The sequence below is a fragment of the Neoarius graeffei genome, chromosome 4 (genome assembly GCF_027579695.1).
Source record: "Neoarius graeffei isolate fNeoGra1 chromosome 4, fNeoGra1.pri, whole genome shotgun sequence".
Taxonomy (NCBI): domain Eukaryota; kingdom Metazoa; phylum Chordata; class Actinopteri; order Siluriformes; family Ariidae; genus Neoarius; species Neoarius graeffei.
The window spans coordinates 73,181,579-73,203,037 of NC_083572.1; the positions used below are offsets into that span (position 1 = coordinate 73,181,579).

Genomic DNA, 21,459 nt, shown 5'->3' on the forward strand with positions numbered 1-21,459 from the left:
TTAACCTAACCTGCATGTCTTTGGACTGTGGGGAAAACCGGAGCACCTGGAGGAAACCCACACGGACACGGGGAGAACATGCAAACTCCGCACAGAAAGGCCCTTGTTGGCCACGGGGCTCGAACCCGGACCTTCTTGCTGTGAGGCAACAGCGCTAACCACTACACCACCATGCCGCCCACATACATACGGTACATGCACTCAAAAGCATAAAAATAATGGATATTCCACAATATGGATACATTAATAAGTAGAATGCATAGAAAGCATAAACTATAAATCTGTTTGCGTGACCAATCTATTGTACAGCAATTCTGTGTTGGCTGCCTCAAAAGGATAATGTCCATCTCAAAAATAGGAGGAAAAAATGGAAAGACCGTTCAAAACCAAGAAACATGGAAATAGGACATATTGAAAGAACTCATAATCAAAAAAGTTTCTCTCAATTTTTTTTTTCACCCACCAGCCAGTTCTCTCCTATCACATAACAGCTACCAACTGAGGAGGGTGAAAGCTAACATGTCTCAAGGGTCTTCCCTTGAGATATGAGAAGCCAGCCACTGCATCTTTACAAATGTGCTCATTTGATGGCACAGAGGAAAGAGCGATCTGCTCTGTTCAACATGTGATCACAGACACTTGTGACTGGCATGACTGCGACAATGTCTACTGTTAAAAGTGTGATAAAAATAAATTTGACTTGATTACAGTGTCCCACTGTAAAAAAAAAAAAAAAATGCTGTAAATTTTTCAATAATTTGCTTGCAACTTGGGTTGGCAGTAAAATACTTTAAAATGTACAGTAAACAAGTAGAAAACATAGTGCTGTAATATCTTAAAAGTGCATATCATGGGTAAATTCAGGAGCAAGATCAATGTAATTCTCCTATTTTATATTAAACTTTGGTCAAATATCTGTCACATTTTGCATTTTGTGCAATTTTTTTTACCTTGCACAATACCAGAAAAATTCAGTTGAAATCAAGCCATTTGAGGCGAATTGGTCTGCCTCTGAAAAAACTTGGCATTTGGATTTCCCGGCAAACACTGATTTTCGTGACGTCACGTGCGGGACGCCTCCCTCTGAATCCTACGTCAGCACTGGTTTGTTTATGAGAAAACGACCTGGTGGTTTTCTGCAAATTTCTTCAACGTTATCACGTCTCATCTCATCTCATTATCTCTAGCCGCTTTATCCTGTTCTACAGGGTCGCAGGCAAGCTGGAGCCTATCCCAGCTGACTACGGGCGAGAGGTGGGGTACACCCTGGACAAGTGGCCAGGTCATCACAGGGCTGACACATAGACACAGACAACCATTTACACTCACATTCACACCTACGGTCAATTTAGAGTCACCAGTTAACCTAACCTGCATGTCTTTGGACTGTGGGGGAAACCGGAGCACCCGGAGGAAACCCACACAGACACGGGGAGAACATGCAAACTCCACACAGAAAGGCCCTCGCCGGCCACGGGGCTCGAACCCGGACCTTCTTGCTGTGAGGCGACAGCGCTAACCACTACACCACCGTGCCGCCCACGTTATCACGTAATTATTAAAATGGTTAACGAATGTATCGTAGGAGGGTGTAGCAACACCGATCTTGATGGGATTAGTGCTCATTGTTTTCAAAAAGACCGGACAATGAGAGAGAAATGGGAGCGCTTTGTGCGAGGCACCCGGAAGCCAAGGACCAAAGCAGAGCTGAGAAAAAGACCAAGAAAATCGGCGATTCACAAGTTGACTGTTGCCAGGGTAAGAAATAAGAGAGACTATACTCTAAATTAGGCGTTCCTGTGTTTGTGTGGTACACAGATAATGTTATTTATTGACACACACAAAAGTAAACAACACGAAAGCGCTGGGCGATAATACACTTACTTAAATTAGATTAGATTAGATACAGTAGAACTTTATTGATCCCTTTGGGAGGGTTCCCTCAGGGAAATTAAAAAGATACAGTTCACAGCCTGGTAAAAAGCAGCCAGAGTCCAAAGTAGCGTGTTTAAAGTCCCCAGAAATGATGATAAATGCCTCAGGGTGATGTGTCTGCAGCCTTGCTGACAGAGTGAATCCCCTCACATGCAGCGGTTCCGGCTGCCCTCGGAGGGATGTAAACACAGATGGTGATGCTAGCAGCTCCAAGTCCGGGCAACATAAAACTGTCTTTATGGAGAAATGTCCTGTGTTACACCAGCGGTTGTTCACGTAAATGATGAGTCCCCCACCTTTGCCTTTCCCGCATGCTTTAGTGTCTCTGTCGGCTCTCACAGTAGTGAATCCTCGCAGGGCCACGTTAGCATCCGGTACAAAGTGTGTTAGCCATGTCTCCGTAAAAATAAATAAGCTGCTCTCCCGGTAAATCTGCTGGTTGTTCAGTGCGGATAGCTTGTCGACCTTATTCGGCAGCGAGTTCACTTTCCCCATGATAACGGAAGGAATGGATGGTTTGTAGCGATGCCGGTTGTCCACTAGCCTAGCCTTTGGCTTAGGCCCGGCTTTGCAGCCCCTGGGTTTCCTACCCAGCTCGGCCGGGATGGGGTGTCGTGTCCCGGCTCGTCCCATTGTTTTCAGGCCCAGCAGCTCCTCTCTTGAATAAGTGAGAAAACAGGCTCCTAGTTGCATGTTAAAGTTAAAAATATCCATGGGATATGAAGAAAAACACACTATGTCTTCGTAAGAAGAGCAGAAAAGTTAAAAAGGTGGAAAAAAAGAGGTTTAAAGAGCTAAAAACTACAGAGCTACTGGAGAGGCAGCCGTCTCACACAGTGCCCAAGGTCACATTTTCTGTACATTTTACTTCACATGTATCAAGGGATATGCGTGTCAGGGCTTGAGATCTTGGGACCTGTCAAACACATTAAATGTATATACAACCCTGCTTAGCCGATTCCATGTGTGTAGCTTATGAAATCTTTCTCCTACAGTAGCCAGTACATTTCTAAATGAAGAAATATATAAATACATAATAGTAATTAGCCCTGTGATGACCTGGCGACTTGTCCAGGGTGTACCCCGCCTTTCGCCTGTAGTCAGCTGGGATAAGCTCCAGCTTGCCTGCGACCCTGTAGAAGGATAAAGCGGCTACAGATAATGAGATGAGATGAGATGAATAGTAATTAGCCCTGTGATGACCTGGCGACTTGTCCAGGGTGTACCCCGCCTTTCGCCTGTAGTCAGCTGGGATAGGCTCCAGCTTGCCTGCGACCCTGTAGAACAGGATAAAGCAGCTAGAGATAATGAGATGAGATGAGATTATTTATGTAACAATAGATAGATGATCATTGATACATGAATCCATGGGTTTGAAGCTCAGGCAACAATTCCATATTTCAATGCAAAATCGCTAGCTGCTAAACTTGGTCTACACAGACTGTGCACTGAACCCATGCAAGCTCTTTCAACCTGCTGGCGCTTCCGCACGTGATGTCACGAATCTGGCTCCAGACTCCCTTGGGATTTTTCCAGACGCGTTTTGTCATTTTATTTTTTTCTGCTTTAGACAGATGGCCTTGTGCAAAATTTCCCTTCTGGATGAGTGTGTAAAGGGACATCCTTTCATATAAAAAAACACTAAATTGGTCCAGGATATGCACTTTAATGTTGTATAACACAAACTAATACACTTGCTAATTTGACTGATGCAGGATAAAACTGAGCTGAAGTTTAGGTGTTAGTCCTGCGTGCTGTGGCATGTGCACCTGAAGGTGCACCTTGGGCTGCGCGCGCCAAGTGGACTCCAGCACGTATTTCCGGCTGAAGACTGACTGGAGTCCCCCAGCACTCTACTACGGAACATGTCACCCTACGGGATTCATCATGCAGTGTAACTTTTTCTATGAGAACAGCCTAAGCCACCAGAACCTGTCTGGGTAAGGTTTATCCTAACGTTTATTGCTGGACGAGCACGCAGACGGGTGGATTACCTGATCCAAGTTGAGCACCCATGCCTTCGAGGCTCTTTGCCATGCTCAAGTTTATTTTTGAATCTTTGGAAAAGGAAGAATCCCATGAAAATTTTTGGAGAGGGGCAATCATTCCGATGGCTGACTCAGCGGAGGAGGCCGTCACTCCAGAGCTCCCTCCAGTGGCTGACTCAGTGGAAGAGGCCGTCGCTCCAGAGCTCCCTCCAGTGGCTGACATAGAGACAGCAGAGGAGGCTGTTGTTCCTGAGTCCCTCCTAATGGCTGTCTCTCCAGAACTGGTTTCTCAGCCAGAACCAGTACCTGAATCAATGCCTGAACCAGAGTCTGTATCAGAACCCATGCCTGAACCTGAGCCAGTGCCTGTTCCAGAACCAGTGCCGGAGTCAGAGTCAGCACCAGTGTCTGCCCCAGAACCAGGGCCAGAGTCAGTGCCCATGTCTGCTCTAGAACCAGTGCCAGAGTCAGAATCAGTCAGCGCCAGTGTCGGCTCCAGAACCAGTGCCAGAGTCGGCATCAGAGTCAGCGCCTATGTCTACTCCAGAACCAGTGCCAGCTCCAGTGCCAGAGCCAGCATTAAAGCCTGTGTCAGTGCCTACTCCAGAGCCAGTGCCCAGGTCAGCTAGAGCATCAGAGCCTACACCAGAGTCAGCGCCTGCACCAGCTTCAGTGCTGATGCCAGAGTCAAGGCCAGTACCAGAACCTGAGCCTGTTCCAGAACCCGTGTCAGAGGATGTCAGAGCAACCTCTACCTCAGCCAGCTATGAAGACATTGTCCCTCCGCCGCCTGGCTATGAAGATGTCATCGTAACCCCACCGCCACCAGGTCCTAACCAGGACCGAAGCAACGTGCTGACAGAGCCGAACCCATGCCTGAGTCCAGTTCTGAGTCCAAGCTGAGTCCTGAGTGTGAACTAGAATCAAGTCCACAATCCAAATCTAGTTCAGAACTCGAGTCCTCTACAGAGCCTGACTACAGCCTGGAGCCTGAGTTGAAGCTCATTTTCTGTCCTGAGCCCAAGCCAGTTCCTGAACTCCTACCTGAGTCTTCTCCAGAGCTTAAGTCGTCCCCTGAGCCCAAGTCATCTTTGGAGCTTGAGCACATTTCCAGCCCTGTGTCCAAACCAGTTCCAGAACTCCAGCTTGAGTCATCTCCTGAGCTGGAGCCAGAGTCGTCACCAGAGCTCAAGTCATCTCCTGAGCTCGAACCCAACCCTGCGTCCAAGCCAGTTCCAGAACTTCAGCCTGAGTCATCTCCTGAGCTGGAGCCAGAGCTCAAGTCATCGCCAAAGCTCGAGCCCAGCCCCATGTCTAAGCCAGTTCCAGAGCTCAAGCCTGAGTCATCTCCTAAGCTGGAGCCAGAGTCCAGTCCAAAGTTTGAATCCAGCCTGGAGCTTGAGTCCACCTTCAGTCCTGGATCTGAGCCAAGTCTAAGACTCAAGTCAGGTCTGGAGTCTGAGCATGATTCCGGCCCAGAGCCCAAGTCAAGTCCTGAACTCAAGCCCACTCCTAGTCAAGAATCCAAGTCTTGTCCTGAGCCTGAGCCCGAACCCCCACCAGGGTCAAGTATGATGGCTTTTCACTCCCATGTGGGAACTCTTTGGGAGGGGGTTCTGTCAGTGCTGCACACTGTGGCGTGTGAGTGCCTTCAGGCTGCATGTGCGCCGAGTGGACTCCAGCACACGCGCGTGAACAATGCGCACCTGAACGCAATTAAGGAACTGTGTGTACCTATTTAAGGACTATGCTGATGCACTATCAGTGCGAAGTATTACGATACTCCAATATGCATTACCAAGCCTTTCTGGTTTCTCGATTCCTGTGCCTGTTTCTCGTTCTCGCTTTGCCTCTGATCCTGTTTGCGCCTTGCCTGATCCTTTTGCCTGTTTCATGTTTTGTATTTTGCCTGCCAATTTGGACTGTTTGCCTATGTGCATATTTGTGCACTTTGTGTGTGTGTATATTATACAACCCTGATTCCAAAAAAATTGGGACAAAGTACAAATTGTAAATGAAAACGGAATGCAATGATGTGGAAGTTTCAAAATTCCATATTTTATTCAGAATAGAACATAGATGACATATCAAATGTTTAAACTGAGAAAATGTATCATTCAAAGAGAAAAATTAGGTGATTTTAAATTTCATGACAACACCACATCTCAAAAAAGTTGGGACAAGGCCATGTTTACCACTGTGAGACATCCCCTTTTCTCTTTACAACAGTCTGTAAACGTCTGGGGACTGAGGAGACAAGTTGCTCAAGTTTAGGGATAGGAATGTTAACCCATTCTTGTCTAATGTAGGATTCTAGTTGCTCAACTGTCTTAGGTCTTTTTTGTCGTATCTTCCGTTTTATGATGCGCCAAATGTTTTCTATGGGTGAAAGATCTGGACTGCAGGCTGGCCAGTTCAGTACCCGGACCCTTCTTCTACGCAGCCATGATGCTGTAATTGATGCAGTATGTGGTTTGGCATTGTCATGTTGGAAGGTCTTCCCTGAAAGAGACGTCGTATGGATGGGAGCATATGTTGCTCTAGAACCTGGATATACCTTTCAGTATTGATGGTGTCTTTCCAGATGTGTAAGCTGCCCATGCCACATGCACTAATGCAACCCCATACCATCAGAGATGCAGGCTTCTGAACTGAACGCTGATAACAACTCGGGTCGTCCTTCTCCTCTTTAGTCCGAATGACACGGCATCCCTGATTTCCATAAAGAACTTCAAATTTTGATTCGTCTGACCACAGAACAGTTTTCCACTTTGCCACAGTCCATTTTAAATGAGCCTTGGCCCAGAGAAGATGTCTGCGCTTCTGGATCATGTTTAGATACGGCTTCTTCTTTGAACTATAGAGTTTTAGCTGGCAACGGCGGATGGCACGGTGAATTGTGTTCACAGATAATGTTCTCTGGAAATATTCCTGAGCCCATTTTGTGATTTCCAATACAGAAGCATGCCTGTATGTGATGCAGTGCCGTCTAAGGGCCCGAAGATCACGGGCACCCAGTATGGTTTTCCGGCCTTGACCCTTATGCACAGAGATTCTTCCAGATTCTCTGAATCTTTTGATGATATTATGCACTGTAGATGATGATATGTTCAAACTCTTTGCAATTTTACACTGTCGAACTCCTTTCTGATATTGCTCCACTATTTGTCGGCGCAGAATTAGGGGGATTGGTGATCCTCTTCCCATCTTTACTTCTGAGAGCCGCTGCCACTCCAAGATGCTCTTTTTATACCCAGTCATGTTAATGACCTATTGCCAATTGACCTAATGAGTTGCAATTTGGTCCTCCAGCTGTTCCTTTTTTGTACCTTTAACTTTTCCAGCCTCTTATTGCCCCTGTCCCAACTTTTTTGAGATGTGTTGCTGTCATGAAATTTCAAATGAGCCAATATTTGGCACGAAATTTCAAAATGTCTCACTTTCAACAATTGATATGTTGTCTATGTTCTATTGTGAATACAATATCAGTTTTTGAGATTTGTAAATTATTGCATTCCGTTTTTATTTACAATTTGTACTTTGTCCCAACTTTTTTGAAATTGGGGTTTTATATATATATATATATATATATATATATATATATATATATATATATCCACCTACCTTGCGTACCTGACATGAAGGGTCTTAACTTACCATGATAGCTTGGAGGTCCTGGGATTTGAACACAAAATATTCCTCAAAGCCTTAAAGAAAATATCTCACAAATAAATTGAGCTAAAAGTCAGTCTTTATGTCTGTCCTTTATAAAAAAGCTGCATTTTGAATTTGTTCTTAACGATATAACCACTAAAGTGATGAAAACAGACAGGACTTTTTTTTTTTGTCAGGGAGGCTGCCATAATGCCATCGTGTGTGATGTCATTTTCTATGAGCACAGTGGAGGTGTACAAGTGCATGCTGTACTAGACTATAGTAAAATATTATGGTCTAGTGTGACTTCTTGGTCAATTTGTTGGCATTTCTGCACAAAATTATGGCAATGCAGTATTAGAAAAGGAATCAAAATAAAATAGTGGCTAGTTTATTGCCTGTTTATTTTTAAAAAAATATTTTCCTGCTTATCTTCCATTTGTTTGATTGCGTGACATGGCGGTATGCTGTCGTGCTGCCGGTGTCTGTGTTTTTGTTAGGACTGGGACTGTTTTGGCCTCTAGAGGCCGCTGTTATTTCCATCTTGTCATGTTTGTTTTGGCCTCTAGAGGCCGCCACTGTGTTTTTGTGTTTGTCTTCATTGCCTGTTTCCTGCCCCGCCCTGTTCCTTAATTAGTGTGTGTATAAATACCCCTCTGTTTGTTCCCTTGTCACGGAGTCTTTTTCCTATGCTATGCCTGTTAGTGCTAGTTCCCTCTGGTCCATGGTCCTTGCCTGTGTCTTTGTGGTTTTTGTACTTTGCTTTCTTTTTGGACCTTTTTGAATTTTGTTTTTACCATTTTTGAGATCTTCTGAGCGTTTGCATTTTTGCCTTTTCTTTTCTTATTTTTGGACTTTGAACTTTTGGATATTTTTTTATTTTCCCTTTATCTTCTGAGCTTTTGGATTACTTTTGTTTTTTGCCGTGGATTGTACATTTTGTAAATAAACTTTTTGATACTTTTCTACTTCTGCCTCACACCTCTGCACTTGAGTCATCCCCCTGGTGGCCTAGTGGGGGTTTGCTGGATTATCACACCAGCGAACCAGGTTCGAATCCCAGCAAAACTCTAACAGTTTTGTGGTGAAACAAAGTTGGTATCACATCTGGCTTTGTCATTTCTGCCTCATGTCTCACTTCTTCCCAGTAATAATTTTTTTTCATACAAGTCCTCCACAAAACAATCTTGTGTAAAATGCTCACTGCACAATTTGCTGCTTTTACCAAGAGTAAAGTTCTCTCACTTTACTTGATGAAGTCACTTGGCTAAATGTCTTGGATCCAGGACAGAAAGAGGAAGATGTGCAGAATCCTACATCATGCAGTGCTCCCCTCATTTTCGTCTCCTAATATATCCATGTATCTGCCTAATCCAGTATGGCCACACCCATTCTGGCCCAACGGACCGATGTTACAACTTTAACATGTTTTTTAAACTAAAGTCTGTTTAATTTTTTTCATCTAGAACATCTTGTATTAATGTATAATGATGACATTTCATAACCCTGTAATTTCAAAATTTCCCGGTTAATTGGTTTAACCACTGAGCCACCACAACTACACTACAAAACCACCACAACACTAGGCTTGCATTGATTCAACTACTTCTACTATTGAATTAACACCACTAAAGATTGCACTGAATCAATACAAACTAGTGGAGCCTCAGGAAGAAGGTTGTATGTTCAAACCTCAGCATTACCCAACAGCCTTAACTGGATCCTTGAGCAAGACTCAGTTGTATCCGGCATCAACCAATTGTACTGGGCGAGGTGATATGTAGTATGTAAGATATTACAGTTCTTTATTGTAAATGTCTTACAGCTGTTACTATAAATTTTACAGTATATTATTTACAACTCAGGTTACCAGGAAAATCTACAGTAAATATTTTACAGTGCACTTTGATTGACAGGCGCGAGAGAGCATGCCATCCCTCCCACCCAGAGAGCATGGCCAATTTTGCTCCCTTGTTCTCCTGAACACAGATGGCTGTGATGAGTTTGTACCATGTAAAATCCTGCTCATTGTAAATATGATAAACCATTGCAATAAACTAGCTCATGTTAAAAGTGGTTACCATAGGAACAGTCTAGTATTTGACTTTCCAGCTTCAAGCTATGTGTAAATTTTCTGCACAGTCACAGTAAAAAATTCAGTTGGTGCAATGATGCTGGATTTTAGCTGTTCACTTTCTTGAAAAAAGACAAACACAACTGAAGTGAAATATTGCTCTCTCTCTCCTTCATGTCTCTTCAGTCTGTTCTCTCTCTCCTTCATGTCTCTCTTTTTTCAGTCTGTTTTCTCTCTCCTTCATCTCTTTTTTCAGTCTGTTCTCTCTCTCTCCATGTCTCTCTTTTTTCAGTCTGTTGTCTCTCTTCATGTCTCTCTTTTCTCAGTCTCTCTCTCCTCCTTCTTTGTGTCTCTTTTTTCAGTCTCTCTTCTTCTTCTGCTTCTTCTTCATGTCTCTCTTTTCTCAGTCTGTTCTCTTTTTCTCTCCCCTCCTCCTCCTCCTTCATGTCTCTCTTTTTTCAGTCTCTCTCTTCTTCTTCATGTCTCTTTTTTCAGTCTGTCTCTCTCTCCCCTTCATGTCTCTCTTTTCTCAGTCTGTTCTCCCTCTCTCTCTCTCCTCCTCCTCCTTCATGTCTCTCTTTTTTCAGTCTCTTCTTCTTTTTCTTCTTTATGTCTCTCTTTTCTCAGTCTGTTCTCTCTCTCCCCTCCTCCTCCTTCATGTCTCTCTCTTTTCAGTCTCTCTTCTTCATGTCTTTCTTTTCTCAGTCTGTTCTCTCTCTCTCTCCTCCTCCTTTGTGTCTCTCTTTTTTCAGTCTCTTCTTCATGTCTTTCTTCTCAGTCTGTTCTCTCTCTCTCTCCTTCTTCATGTCTTTCTTTTCTCAGTCTGTTCTCTCTCTCTCTCTCCTTCTTCATGTCTTTCTTTTCTCAGTCTGTTCTCTCTCTCTCTCTCTCTCCCCCTTCTTCATGTCTCTTTTTCAGTCTGTTGTGTCTCTCTCTTGCGCATCACATTTTTACTGTACTGTAAACAAGTTGTTGATCAACTTCTTAGGAGGCATCACTAATCCAGTAATTAACATGTTCTGGCCTTGATAAGAGTCTTTTTGTTACACAGTAAACACACACACACACACACACACGCGCACACTGCTGTGATAATTTAATAGGAGCCAGGAAAAGTCCGTATAAAAAAGAAAAGGATTAGCATGCTGTGGTAGGAATAGCTTTAGACCTCACTCTTATCATTTCAGAGCAGCTCAAGATATAGGAACAAAATAATGCACTTAAATGATATAAATGTGCACTCATTGCACGACAGAGTGAGGATTTCCCTAAGGATAAAGCTGGTCAAAATAAGGGAATTGTGTTATTGCTTAATCTATGTTACAGGTCACACAATAATTACCATTTGCTTGCTTGTAAAGGCAGTGAATTGAAATTCTTATCTCGGCTATACTTTTGGACAAATACTTGAATCCTGATAGTTTGAGTGCACTATCAGGAACTGTTCTTATTCCATAGTGAAAACAAGGTTAATAAAAGTGTGTTCTTATTGATCAAAAGCAGTAAAGAGAAAGACATCACTCATACAGGATCGTACTCTCGGACAGTGTTAGCTGTTAAAGTTACACCATATGTAATGAATCAGGCAAGGCATACTGGTGGCCAGGATTCTGTTTCCTGAATTCGTAATCATACCTAACATGTAATCTTATACAAATTGCACTTCGTCAGTAACATCATTCAGATTTGCTGATATGTTTTCCTTTTGAGTGTTCAACATGTCTTTCTCTTTCAAAATTCTCTCAAAATCTTCTGTATTTAACAAAGTAAACCTGGCGGCCATGTTTGTTTACAAACTGTCACAGCCACTGATTAGTGTGGAAGTTTTACATCTCTGACGTGTCTCTTTTCCAGTTTTTCGATGTCTGTTGGTATGTTTTTCTCTTGTAAATATGTGTGAAGAATATATAATTAAGTTTTGGTAGCCTTTTGGGTGTTCAATGCGTCTTTCTCTTTCCCGGCGAACAAAGAAATGCTTCTGCGCATGCGCAGCAGAAAACTCTCTCATTGAATATTCACATCAGCGCCGATATGTGACATCATGTCTTGACAACCATGCAATATCGTAAACCATATTCAATGCTCATTTTCCATTGGGTAGAGTGACGTAATACACATAGGATAAGCGATAAGCTAACAATATTGCATGCTATCAAACCAAATGAATGACGCCTGCTAGAAGGGAATAGAACACATGTTTTTATTCCATGGAAAAAAGTGTCCTGTATGTATAATAATTTCCGATATTTCAGTTGAATGATGTCACTCCCAGGGTTTTTTCCGCTGTTTTTTCCATTGTCAAAATTGTGAACCGATTCAAAATTAAAATTCTTTTGATTAACTTGCATTTTTTTTGTGTGTGGACGTGTCCATATAATATAAAGAACATTACATGGTGGCACAAAAATATGAAGTTTATGTTCTCGTGTTGAAAATATTTTCACTTGTTCACTTCACTCACTCGTGAATATTTTCACCACTCGAAGATAAACTTCATATCTTCATGCAACCGTGTCATATCCTCTATTTATTACACAGGTTTGTTGAATACTCGATTCTGATTGGCTATCGTATTCTATGGTCTGTTATTTCTGTATAACTGTTGCTCTGTATAACAGACTGTTGCTGTGGACCATGTCTTTCACGAAAACAATACAATTATTTTTACATCAATAAATTAATTTTAAAATCAATATTTTGTGTTACATTATTGATTCCCAGAGTAATTAGCCATGTAATAAGTGGGATACTGTACAGCAAGCTGGTCATTATTAAGAAATAAACCCCTTACTTAAAACTGTTATTTGGTCTCTTTCCCATGTACCAAAGTAAAACTCTAAATCAGTGGGATAACAGGGATTTTGGTGTTCGTAAAATGTGTGCTTTTTAATAACAATACTACAATCACTTTCCCAGGTGAAAGATACGAGCTACAAAAGAGGTCTCCTTATGGTTACCATCAGAGTGACAAACTCTTATACTCCGGAAGGTAAATTTTTAGTACCTTTTATGTGGCTTTAAGTGTGTTTCTATTTGAATAAAATATATAGCATCAGAACAGGTGGCGGCATGGTGGTGTAGTGGTTAGCGCTGTCGCCTCACAGCAAGAAGGTCCGGGTTCGAGCCCCATGGCCGGCGAGGGCCTTTCTGTGTGGAGTTTGCATGTTCTCCGCGTGGGTTTCCTCCGGGTGCTCCGGTTTCCCCCACAGTCCAAAGACATGCAGGTTAAGTTAACTGGTGACTCTAAATTGACCGTAGGTGTGAATGGTTGTCTGTGTCTATGTGTCAGCCCTGTGATGACCTGGCGACTTGTCCAGGGTGTACCCCGCCTTTCGCCCATAGTCAGCTGGGATAGGCTCCAGCTTGCCTGCGACCCTGTAGAACAGGATAAAGCGGCTAGAGATAATGAGATGAGATGAGCATCAGAACAGATGTGTGTGAACTGGATACTAAAGCTTCATTTTCATGTCAGGATTAACAGTTATAATGGACTGTTCAATATAGGGATCATCTCAGTCCCGTATTGTTTCAGTGTTTAATTAGTGATGGAGTGAAAACTGTTCTCTGTAGTGCACTCAGACTTTCAGAAGAGTAGCTAGAGGCGAATCTAGTTTATGATCTCTGCGAAATCTTTACATCAATAGAGGTCATGTCATCTGTAGAGGCTGGCCTCTCAACTAATTGCAATCTGCTCAAGTGATTGAGGAGAAATGAAGCGGATGCTCACATGATCGGCCAGAAAGAAAGGTGCCTTTTTATGGCGTGTAAAATTGTGTTGAGGGGGAGACCAGTAGAGAGTTATGGGTGCATTTTCTGCTGTATAATCAGTATTTTTCCCCTGTCAATATGTACTTTTATAGACTATAATTTTGGGAACATTTTAGATATAAATGAGCAATTAATTTATAGTTTAAGTTTTCAAGGGACGTTTCTATATTTCCAAGTGATTTTATGAGACCATTTGATCTGTTCCACCTGAGAAACTTACAGGAAAACTAAATTACTTGATACAGCTGATATATTTAACAGTTATTCCACGAAATCAAGTCGTACATGAGCTGATAGCTGATGAGGCCTGTAGCGCCGAGCGGTGTGTACAATGAAATTGAGTGGAATAACTGTTTTATTCTATCCACATTCATTGGATTTTGAGAAACAAAGCATTTTTATTTTTTGCAAATTTGATAAATAAAAACTTTATACAAAATGTCCGACAAAATCATTTTTAGACAGTAAACAAACTAGCAAAATGACAGTAGCAATTTGTGAAAAACGCTATAATACAACCCCAATTCCAAAAAAGTTGGGACAAAGTACAAATTGTAAATAAAAATGGAATGCAATAATTTACAAATCTCAAAAACTGATATTGTATTCACAATAGAACATAGACAACATATCAAATGTCGAAAGTGAGACATTTTGAAATTTCATGCCAAATATTGGCTCATTTGAAATTTCATGACAGCAACACATCTCAAAAAAGTTGGGCCAGGGGCAATAAGAAGCTGGAAAAGTTAAAGGTACAAAAAAGGAACAGCTGGAGGACCAAATTGCAGCTCATTAGGTCAATTGGCAATAGGTCATTAACATGACTGGGTATAAAAAGAGCATCTTGGAGTGGCAGTGGCTCTCAGAAGTAAAGATGGGAAGAGGATCACCAATCCCCCTAATTCTGCACCGACAAATAGTGGAGCAATATCAGAAAGGAGTTCGACAGTGTAAAATTGCAAAGAGTTTGAACATATCATCATCTACAGTGCATAATATCATCAAAAGATTCAGATAATCTGGAAGAATCTATGTGCATAAGGGTCAAGGCCGGAAAATCATACTGGGTGCCCGTGATCTTCGGGCCCTTAGACGGCACTGCATCACATACAGGCATGCTTCTGTATTGGAAATCACAAAATGGGCTCAGGAATATTTCCAGAGAACATTATCTGTGAACACAATTCACCGTGCCATCTGCCATTGCCAGCTAAAACTCTATAGTTCAAAGAAGAAGCCGTATCTAAACATGATCCAGAAGCGTAGACGTCTTCTCTGGGCCAAGGCTCATTTAAAATGGACTGTGGCAAAGTGGAAAACTGTTCTGTGGTCAGACGAATCAAAACTTGAAGTTCTTTATAGAAATCAGGGACACCGTGTCATTCGGACTAAAGAGGAGAAGGACGACCCGAGTTGTTATCAGCGCTCAGTTCAGAAGCCTGCATCTCTGACGGTATGGGGTTGCATTAGTGCGTGTAGCATGGGCAGCTTACACATCTGGAAAGACACCATCAATGCTGAAAGGTATATCCAGGCTCTAGAGCAACATATGTTCCCATCCAGACGATGTCTCTTTCAGGGAAGACCTTGCATTTTCCAACATGACAATGCCAAACCACATATTGCGTCAATTACAGCATCATGGCTGCGTAGAAGAAGGGTCCGGGTACTGAACTGGCCAGCCTGCAGTCCAGATCTTTCACCCAGAGAAAACATTTGGCACATCATAAAACAGAAGATACGACAAAAAATACCTAAGATAGTTGAGCAACTAGAATCCTACATTAGACAAGAATGGGTTAACATTCCTATCCCTAAACTTGAGCAACTTGTCTCCTCAGTCCCCAGACGTTTACAGACTGTTGTAAAGAGAAAAGGGGATGTCTCACAGTGGTAAACATGGCCTTGTCCCAACTTTTTTGAGATGTGTTGTTGTCATGAAATTTAAAATCACCTAATTTTTCTCTTTAAATGATACATTTTCTCAGTTTAAACATTTGATATGTCATCTATGTTCTAGTCTGAATAAAATATGGAATTTTGAAACTTCCACATCATTGCATTCTGTTTTTATTTACAATTTGTACTTTGTCCCAACTTTTTTAGAATCGGGGTTGTAATAATTTTTGAAAAATAAAAAATAAAAAACAGATACGTTCTTACCATCAAATACTTTTATTCCATATTTTTTTGCACTGGGGGGGGGGGCTTTTTCTTCTTTAGGTTTTTTTGTTCCAACTGGGCTGGAGTGTGGAACAGGAGATATTGGGGGGGGGGGGGGGGGGGGGGGGGACTATATTCTTTTAGCTATTTCTGTTTCTTTTAAATACTTGATGATAATTTTTGGAGTTTTGTTTTCGAGTAGAGTTTTTATTTCGTTCTTGGTTGGTTCAGCAACACACTCCACCATTTTGTTTTTCTCTACTCACGGTATATGAGCTGACAGCCTAATAGCAGAGTAGCCAATCAGAGTGTGCGATTGCTCATATCCAGTGAATGTGGATAGAATAAAAATAGATATCAAAATCAAATCAAAGTCCTTCCCACGCCATGTGGTGCAAAAACAGATATACTCCAACTTAAATACCTCACACACACTTTTTTTCAGTCATGATTTTAAAAGAATTGAAAGTAGCTGCCGCTAAAACTGCTGCAAATTTTATGAAACCTTTAATCCAATATTAATGGATTATATCATACATCATTTTCATGTTTAACTGTGTGTGTTGCTGATTCTCATACCTGAGCGCAGCTGTTTGATTCGCCCATTGCTGCCGTTGATGTCGACAGGGAGAAAGTCTTTAAACCAGAAGATTTCAGGGTCGGGGTTCCCGCTTGCTGCACACAGAATGGTAGCTGTGCGGGTTCTCTCCACCACCTTCAGCTGAGGACCCATGTCTATAGTGGGGAAACCATGAGGGATCTGGTCCTCTGCACGCGCACACACACACACACACACACACACACACACACAGTGTTAGCAGTCATTATAGACAGATCTCTGCTATTTCTCTTAATCTCTTTAACATCTCCTACCTCTACTCTTTTAATTGTTGAACACTAGTCACACTTATTAGTTTAAATTATATGTTTACTCTTAAAAATGAGAAACAATGATCATAAGCATCATCCTCATCTACGTAAAATATAAATGAATAAATAAATAAATAGAGTCAAATTTTTTTGTTTACAGAGGTTAAGGTTCGTAAGACAAGTAAGTTGGCTTTCGTAACACAAACACTGTGTGTGTGAAAAGCAAACAGAAGCAATCTCAAGGTGTGTTATCAGTCTTTCCCTGACAGCCGATAGTGTGGGAAACACTGGCCGGGTGTAAATCATGCTCAGTGAGTATGGAACAAAATAATTTATGCCTCAGTAGTGTGTCTAACACTAACACGCACCACATACACTAATTAACATCCGCTCATAATTGAATTGGAACCGGAGGCACTAACAATCTTTTTGTGCTGATGTCACTGTATGTCAAATGACTGAAATGCATCTTAGTAGCTTCACAAATACATATTTACTGTTAAACAGCTACTGGTGTGCTTCAGACGCACAATCTGATGGTAAAGCTGTCCCAACCAACCTGAGTTTACTAATTAAACGCAGGAATGAGCTAATACATAAAGGGATATATTTATACATTAGACAGTTTGTATCCCTATTGTTCTGGGTGACAAAAATAATTAAATTAAATTAAATTTAAAAAAAAAAAACAAGGAGTCTCCAGTTTCTCATTCTCCAGATCTGATTAGAAAATCTGTCAGAATTGTAATGCGTGCTGTATGTCAAAAAGGATGGTGGAAATGTTACAGCTGAGAAGATCCACAAAATGATGAGAGGACAGAGCAGGTTACAGCCGTACCGGTTATTTATTCACTAATATCACTGTAAGAAAAGGGAATTAGTTTTAGCAATAAAGGAAAATCTATGGAAAATAACTGACACTAAATGTCTTGTACACGAATATTTTTATATCTTGCAGGTTTGAAGAGGATACAAACCCTGTCACTGACCTGGGCTTTTATATGTCTGTCTGTCTTTTTCTCTGTGTCTGTGAGAACACATTAACCCTTCCTTGCGTGATATGAGCTGTGTAAAGGTGTGTGTGAGACCTCAGTGAAATGGTGCTGTCATGATGTAATAGCGTTTGAAGGGTGGGGTTCACACCAGGTGTGCATAAAGACTGAATTTTAGTATGTAGAAATCTGAGTGTACTGTTACACACTGCTTCAACAAACTGTCCGCTTCTCACACTTCACCATTGTCTCAGTTCTTAAGTCCAGTGTGGGAGACGCTGGGAAACCCTCAATAAATGGCTTAAGAGAAGTAGGGAGGACCCTGCACGAACACAATGAAGCCAGAGGAACTGGAGGACCTTAATCTCTCTTTCTCTCTCTGTGTGTGGTGCCAGTATAATACATAGATCAGAGGTTCACAAACATGGCTGCCTTTCAAATGCTTTTCAAATATTAAACAGCATTCCTAAAAGACAGTGTGAACAGTTGGGTTCTGTGAAATATTCTAAAGCAGAGGTACAAAATACAGAGACAACATTAAAAACAAACAAAATGTTCACTCCGCATCACTTTTTTTCTTTTTACCTGTGCCCCTTTTCATGAATTTGCAGTTTCCATGCAGGTTTTCTGATATGCAAGCTGTGCTCCATGAAAGGTGCAGTTCTTCTTCGAGTTACACAGTGAAAAACCTCTGACCTCTACTATTTATTATATTAGTGCATAATGTAGTTTAACCTTAGACCTATATTATAAATCAATGCACCTACCTTTAAGGTTACAGTGGTCATTTTACATTTAGTTGTAGCTAGCCTGATATTTTTCCACTCTATGCTAGCAAGAGTTGTATTACATTGGCAAAAGTTAGACTGTCCAGTACCCTATGTGCTTCATAGTTTACCTTAGAAAACGTGAAAAAAAACAACAACCTTGACAATAGCTTATGACCTACAAAGCACAGTGACATTTTTATAATGGCATAGATTTTGCTTTTTATAATAATAATAATAATAATAATAATAATAATAATAATAATCGTCATCATGTAACTAGATTTTCGGTCAACATTTGGTAGTTTAATAAAACTGAAGACTTTTTATTTGGAATATCAACAGTCCAAAATCCACAATCATGCACGGCATTAAATTACTGGGTTTCAGTCGCGTGACTTTTCTTAGCGGCTTTACCGGAAGTGAAATAGCTGGTGGTCTAAACAGCTGCCGTAGTGCAAACAACTAGCGATAATTTATCAGAGTATGCTCGTAACCTAGAAGCCACTGCTCATTTTAGATATATTCAGAAGATTGCTATGTGCAATGGAACAGACCCCTACAGTCTGGGAAAGAATAAATTGTCATACGATCTTGAAAACTACCCTTCAGTTGAGTTCCCCGACATCTCGAACTATCTGGTGTTGCAGACATCCTTCTATACCGCAAAACAAATGAAAGTGTGGAAGAGTATGGAGGCTTACAACTGTTTTGTACATGGCTGGGTAAAGGACCTCGGTATCAAGTCGCTGACGAATGAATCTTGCATTGCTTTTGCCCATGTAAGTATGTTTACAATGAAGCGCTGCAAGTTGAAGTGTAAACAAACAACAGTTCACTTGATTCTCACTTGTGTTGGCTCTTATCTCTCAGATAAATCATTCACAAAGATCATCAGAAACCCCTTTAAAGACCTGGATCTTAGTTAAACAAGATGGAGATGTGATCACGGTGCATTGTAACTGTATGGCTGGGGAAGAATTTTGTCGCGACCTTCATGCATATGGACTTTGTGAGGCGTGAGGAGTAAACAAAGAAACAGCTGGGGTCTTTAGCGCTTGGTGACTAAAAAAAGTACCGTAAAATAATGACACATAGCAAGAAAAGTACTTGGAAAACACTAAGGACATAACTGAGAGGGAGATACAAACCTTTCACCAAGTGATCACTGCAAACTCGAGCATGCTTCAACTCGGCTCCCTTCGATTTCAGTGAGAGGTTCAAAAGCCACATTTCTCAACATCTTTTTCTGAAATCATGTGTTCATTCACACTTTTTTATTAGTTCATGGGGAAAAATTGTGAATTAATATTAATGAGGAAAGTGCTACCTGATTGGCTGGCGGAAGAAGGAGGTGGGGTGAGCAGTGGCTCATTATCATTTAAAGAAACAAACCCTCAAATCAGTGCGGCACGGTGGTGTAGTGGTTAGCACTATCGCCTCACAGCAAGAAGGTCCGGGTTCGAGCCCAGTGGCTGGCAAGGGCCTTTCTGTGCGGAGTTTGCATGTTCTCCCCGTGTCTGCGTGGGTTTCCTCTGGGTGCTCCGGTTTCCCCCACAGTCCAAAGACATGCAGGTTAGGTTAACTGGTGGCTCTAAATTGACCGTAGGTGTGAATGTGAGTGTGAATGGTTGTTTGTCTCTGTGTCGGCCCTGCAATGACCTGGCGGCTTGTCCAGGGTGTACCCCGCCTCTCACCCATAGTCAGCTGGGATAGGCTCCAGCTTGCCCGTGACCCTGTAGGACAGGATAAGTGGCTACAGATAATGGATGGATGGATGGATGGATGGATGGTTTGATTGATTCGAACAACCTAAAACAACATAAGCATAAGGCATTTTTCATGCGAGCAATGCACCTTCTCCGTACAAACGCTTTGTCAACTGAGCTCTGGTAAACCACCAACTAAAGTTTTGAATAACTAATGAGGCGGATGTGACGTTACATGAAACCCAGCAATACGCTGATATCAGGAAGAATAAAAGGCATTAAAGAGAAGACATGCTGAAGGAAAATGAGGAATACAGACAGAAATACACAGAGTTCATAAATACACACACAGGATATGCGAGCATGTTTCCCCACATTAACACTAAGATACAACATTTATACTATATTATGCAGTCCAGGCTTACAATTAAACCAGTATAAGAACTATATGTAATAGCTGATTACAAAATATGATAAATGAAATATAACTCATTTATTACAGATAAAATCATTAAGACTGTTGCATTTATACTTAGTAAAGAAGTACATTTACGTTGAAGTGGGGTGATATTCAGTAAATAATAGAATAGGATTTGAATGTCTCACTGCAAAGTTTTAAATGTCACACCTTGTCAGTGTCGTGTCCATGTCGGTGTCATGCATTAATTTATTACGATAAAAATAGGAACAGCACACAAATGCAAAAACATGGGCTTGCGTCTAACAAACTAGCTACATACTGACGTGAACCAACACATTATTCACCTGTCTGTATGTTAATATAATCATAGACTGACAGACAGACAGACAGACAGACAGATAAATATATTTTATTAATCTCCAAAGGGAAATTGCAATAATCCTGTAATCATGTACAATTCAAATGTTCATCATGACCACTATGAGTATTCTAATAGCTATGAAATGCTGGCCTTTAAATGTTAATGCACTTCTGTCATTATGGAAATGTTATGTCTCAATAGACCAACATGACTGTGTATAACATTTACAGTCTGGTAAAGAAGAAGGTAGAGGAGAGGATGTTTGATGTGACCTGAAAATGGCACACTGGAGGAAACGATGAGACGTCTGGAGAAGACAGTAGAGATAGAGCGAAAAGCATAAGATGAAAATTATTATTATTATTATTATTATGGTTATTTGTAATTTTACACTGTGTGAGAGAGAGAGAGAGAGAGAGAGAGAGCATAAGAATGTGTGTGTGTGTGACAGAGAGAGCGCAAGAGAGCGAGAGAGCATAAGAAAGTGTGTGAGAGAGTGAGCAAGAGAGCGAGAGAGTGAGCGAGAGACAGTGAGAGAGCGCATAAGAACGTGTGTGAGAGTGAGTGAGAGAGAGAGAGAGAGAGCACATAAGTGTGTGTGAGAGATTGAGCGAGAGAGAGAGTGAGCGAGTGAGAGAGAGAGTGAGCAAGAGAGAGTGTGAGAGAGAGGAGAGAGAGAGAGAGAGAGAGAGCAAGCGAGCAAGAGAGCGAGAGAGTGTGAGAGCGCATAAGAAAGTGTGAGAGAGTGAGCAAG

The 21,459-nt window shown here is 41.5% G+C and overlaps 1 protein-coding gene across 5 annotated transcripts in view; it reads right to left on the reverse strand.

Annotated features, from left to right (window-relative positions):
• The window catches only part of ptprfa (protein tyrosine phosphatase receptor type Fa), a 498,031-nt gene that overhangs the window by 210,242 nt on the left and 266,330 nt on the right, over positions 1-21,459 (reverse strand). For all 5 annotated transcript variants that reach the window (XM_060919685.1, XM_060919687.1, XM_060919683.1 and 2 more), the window contains exon 5: positions 16,165-16,353. In XM_060919685.1, the coding sequence (XP_060775668.1) occupies positions 16,165-16,353 (189 nt within the window). The remainder of the gene's footprint in view (positions 1-16,164; positions 16,354-21,459) is intronic.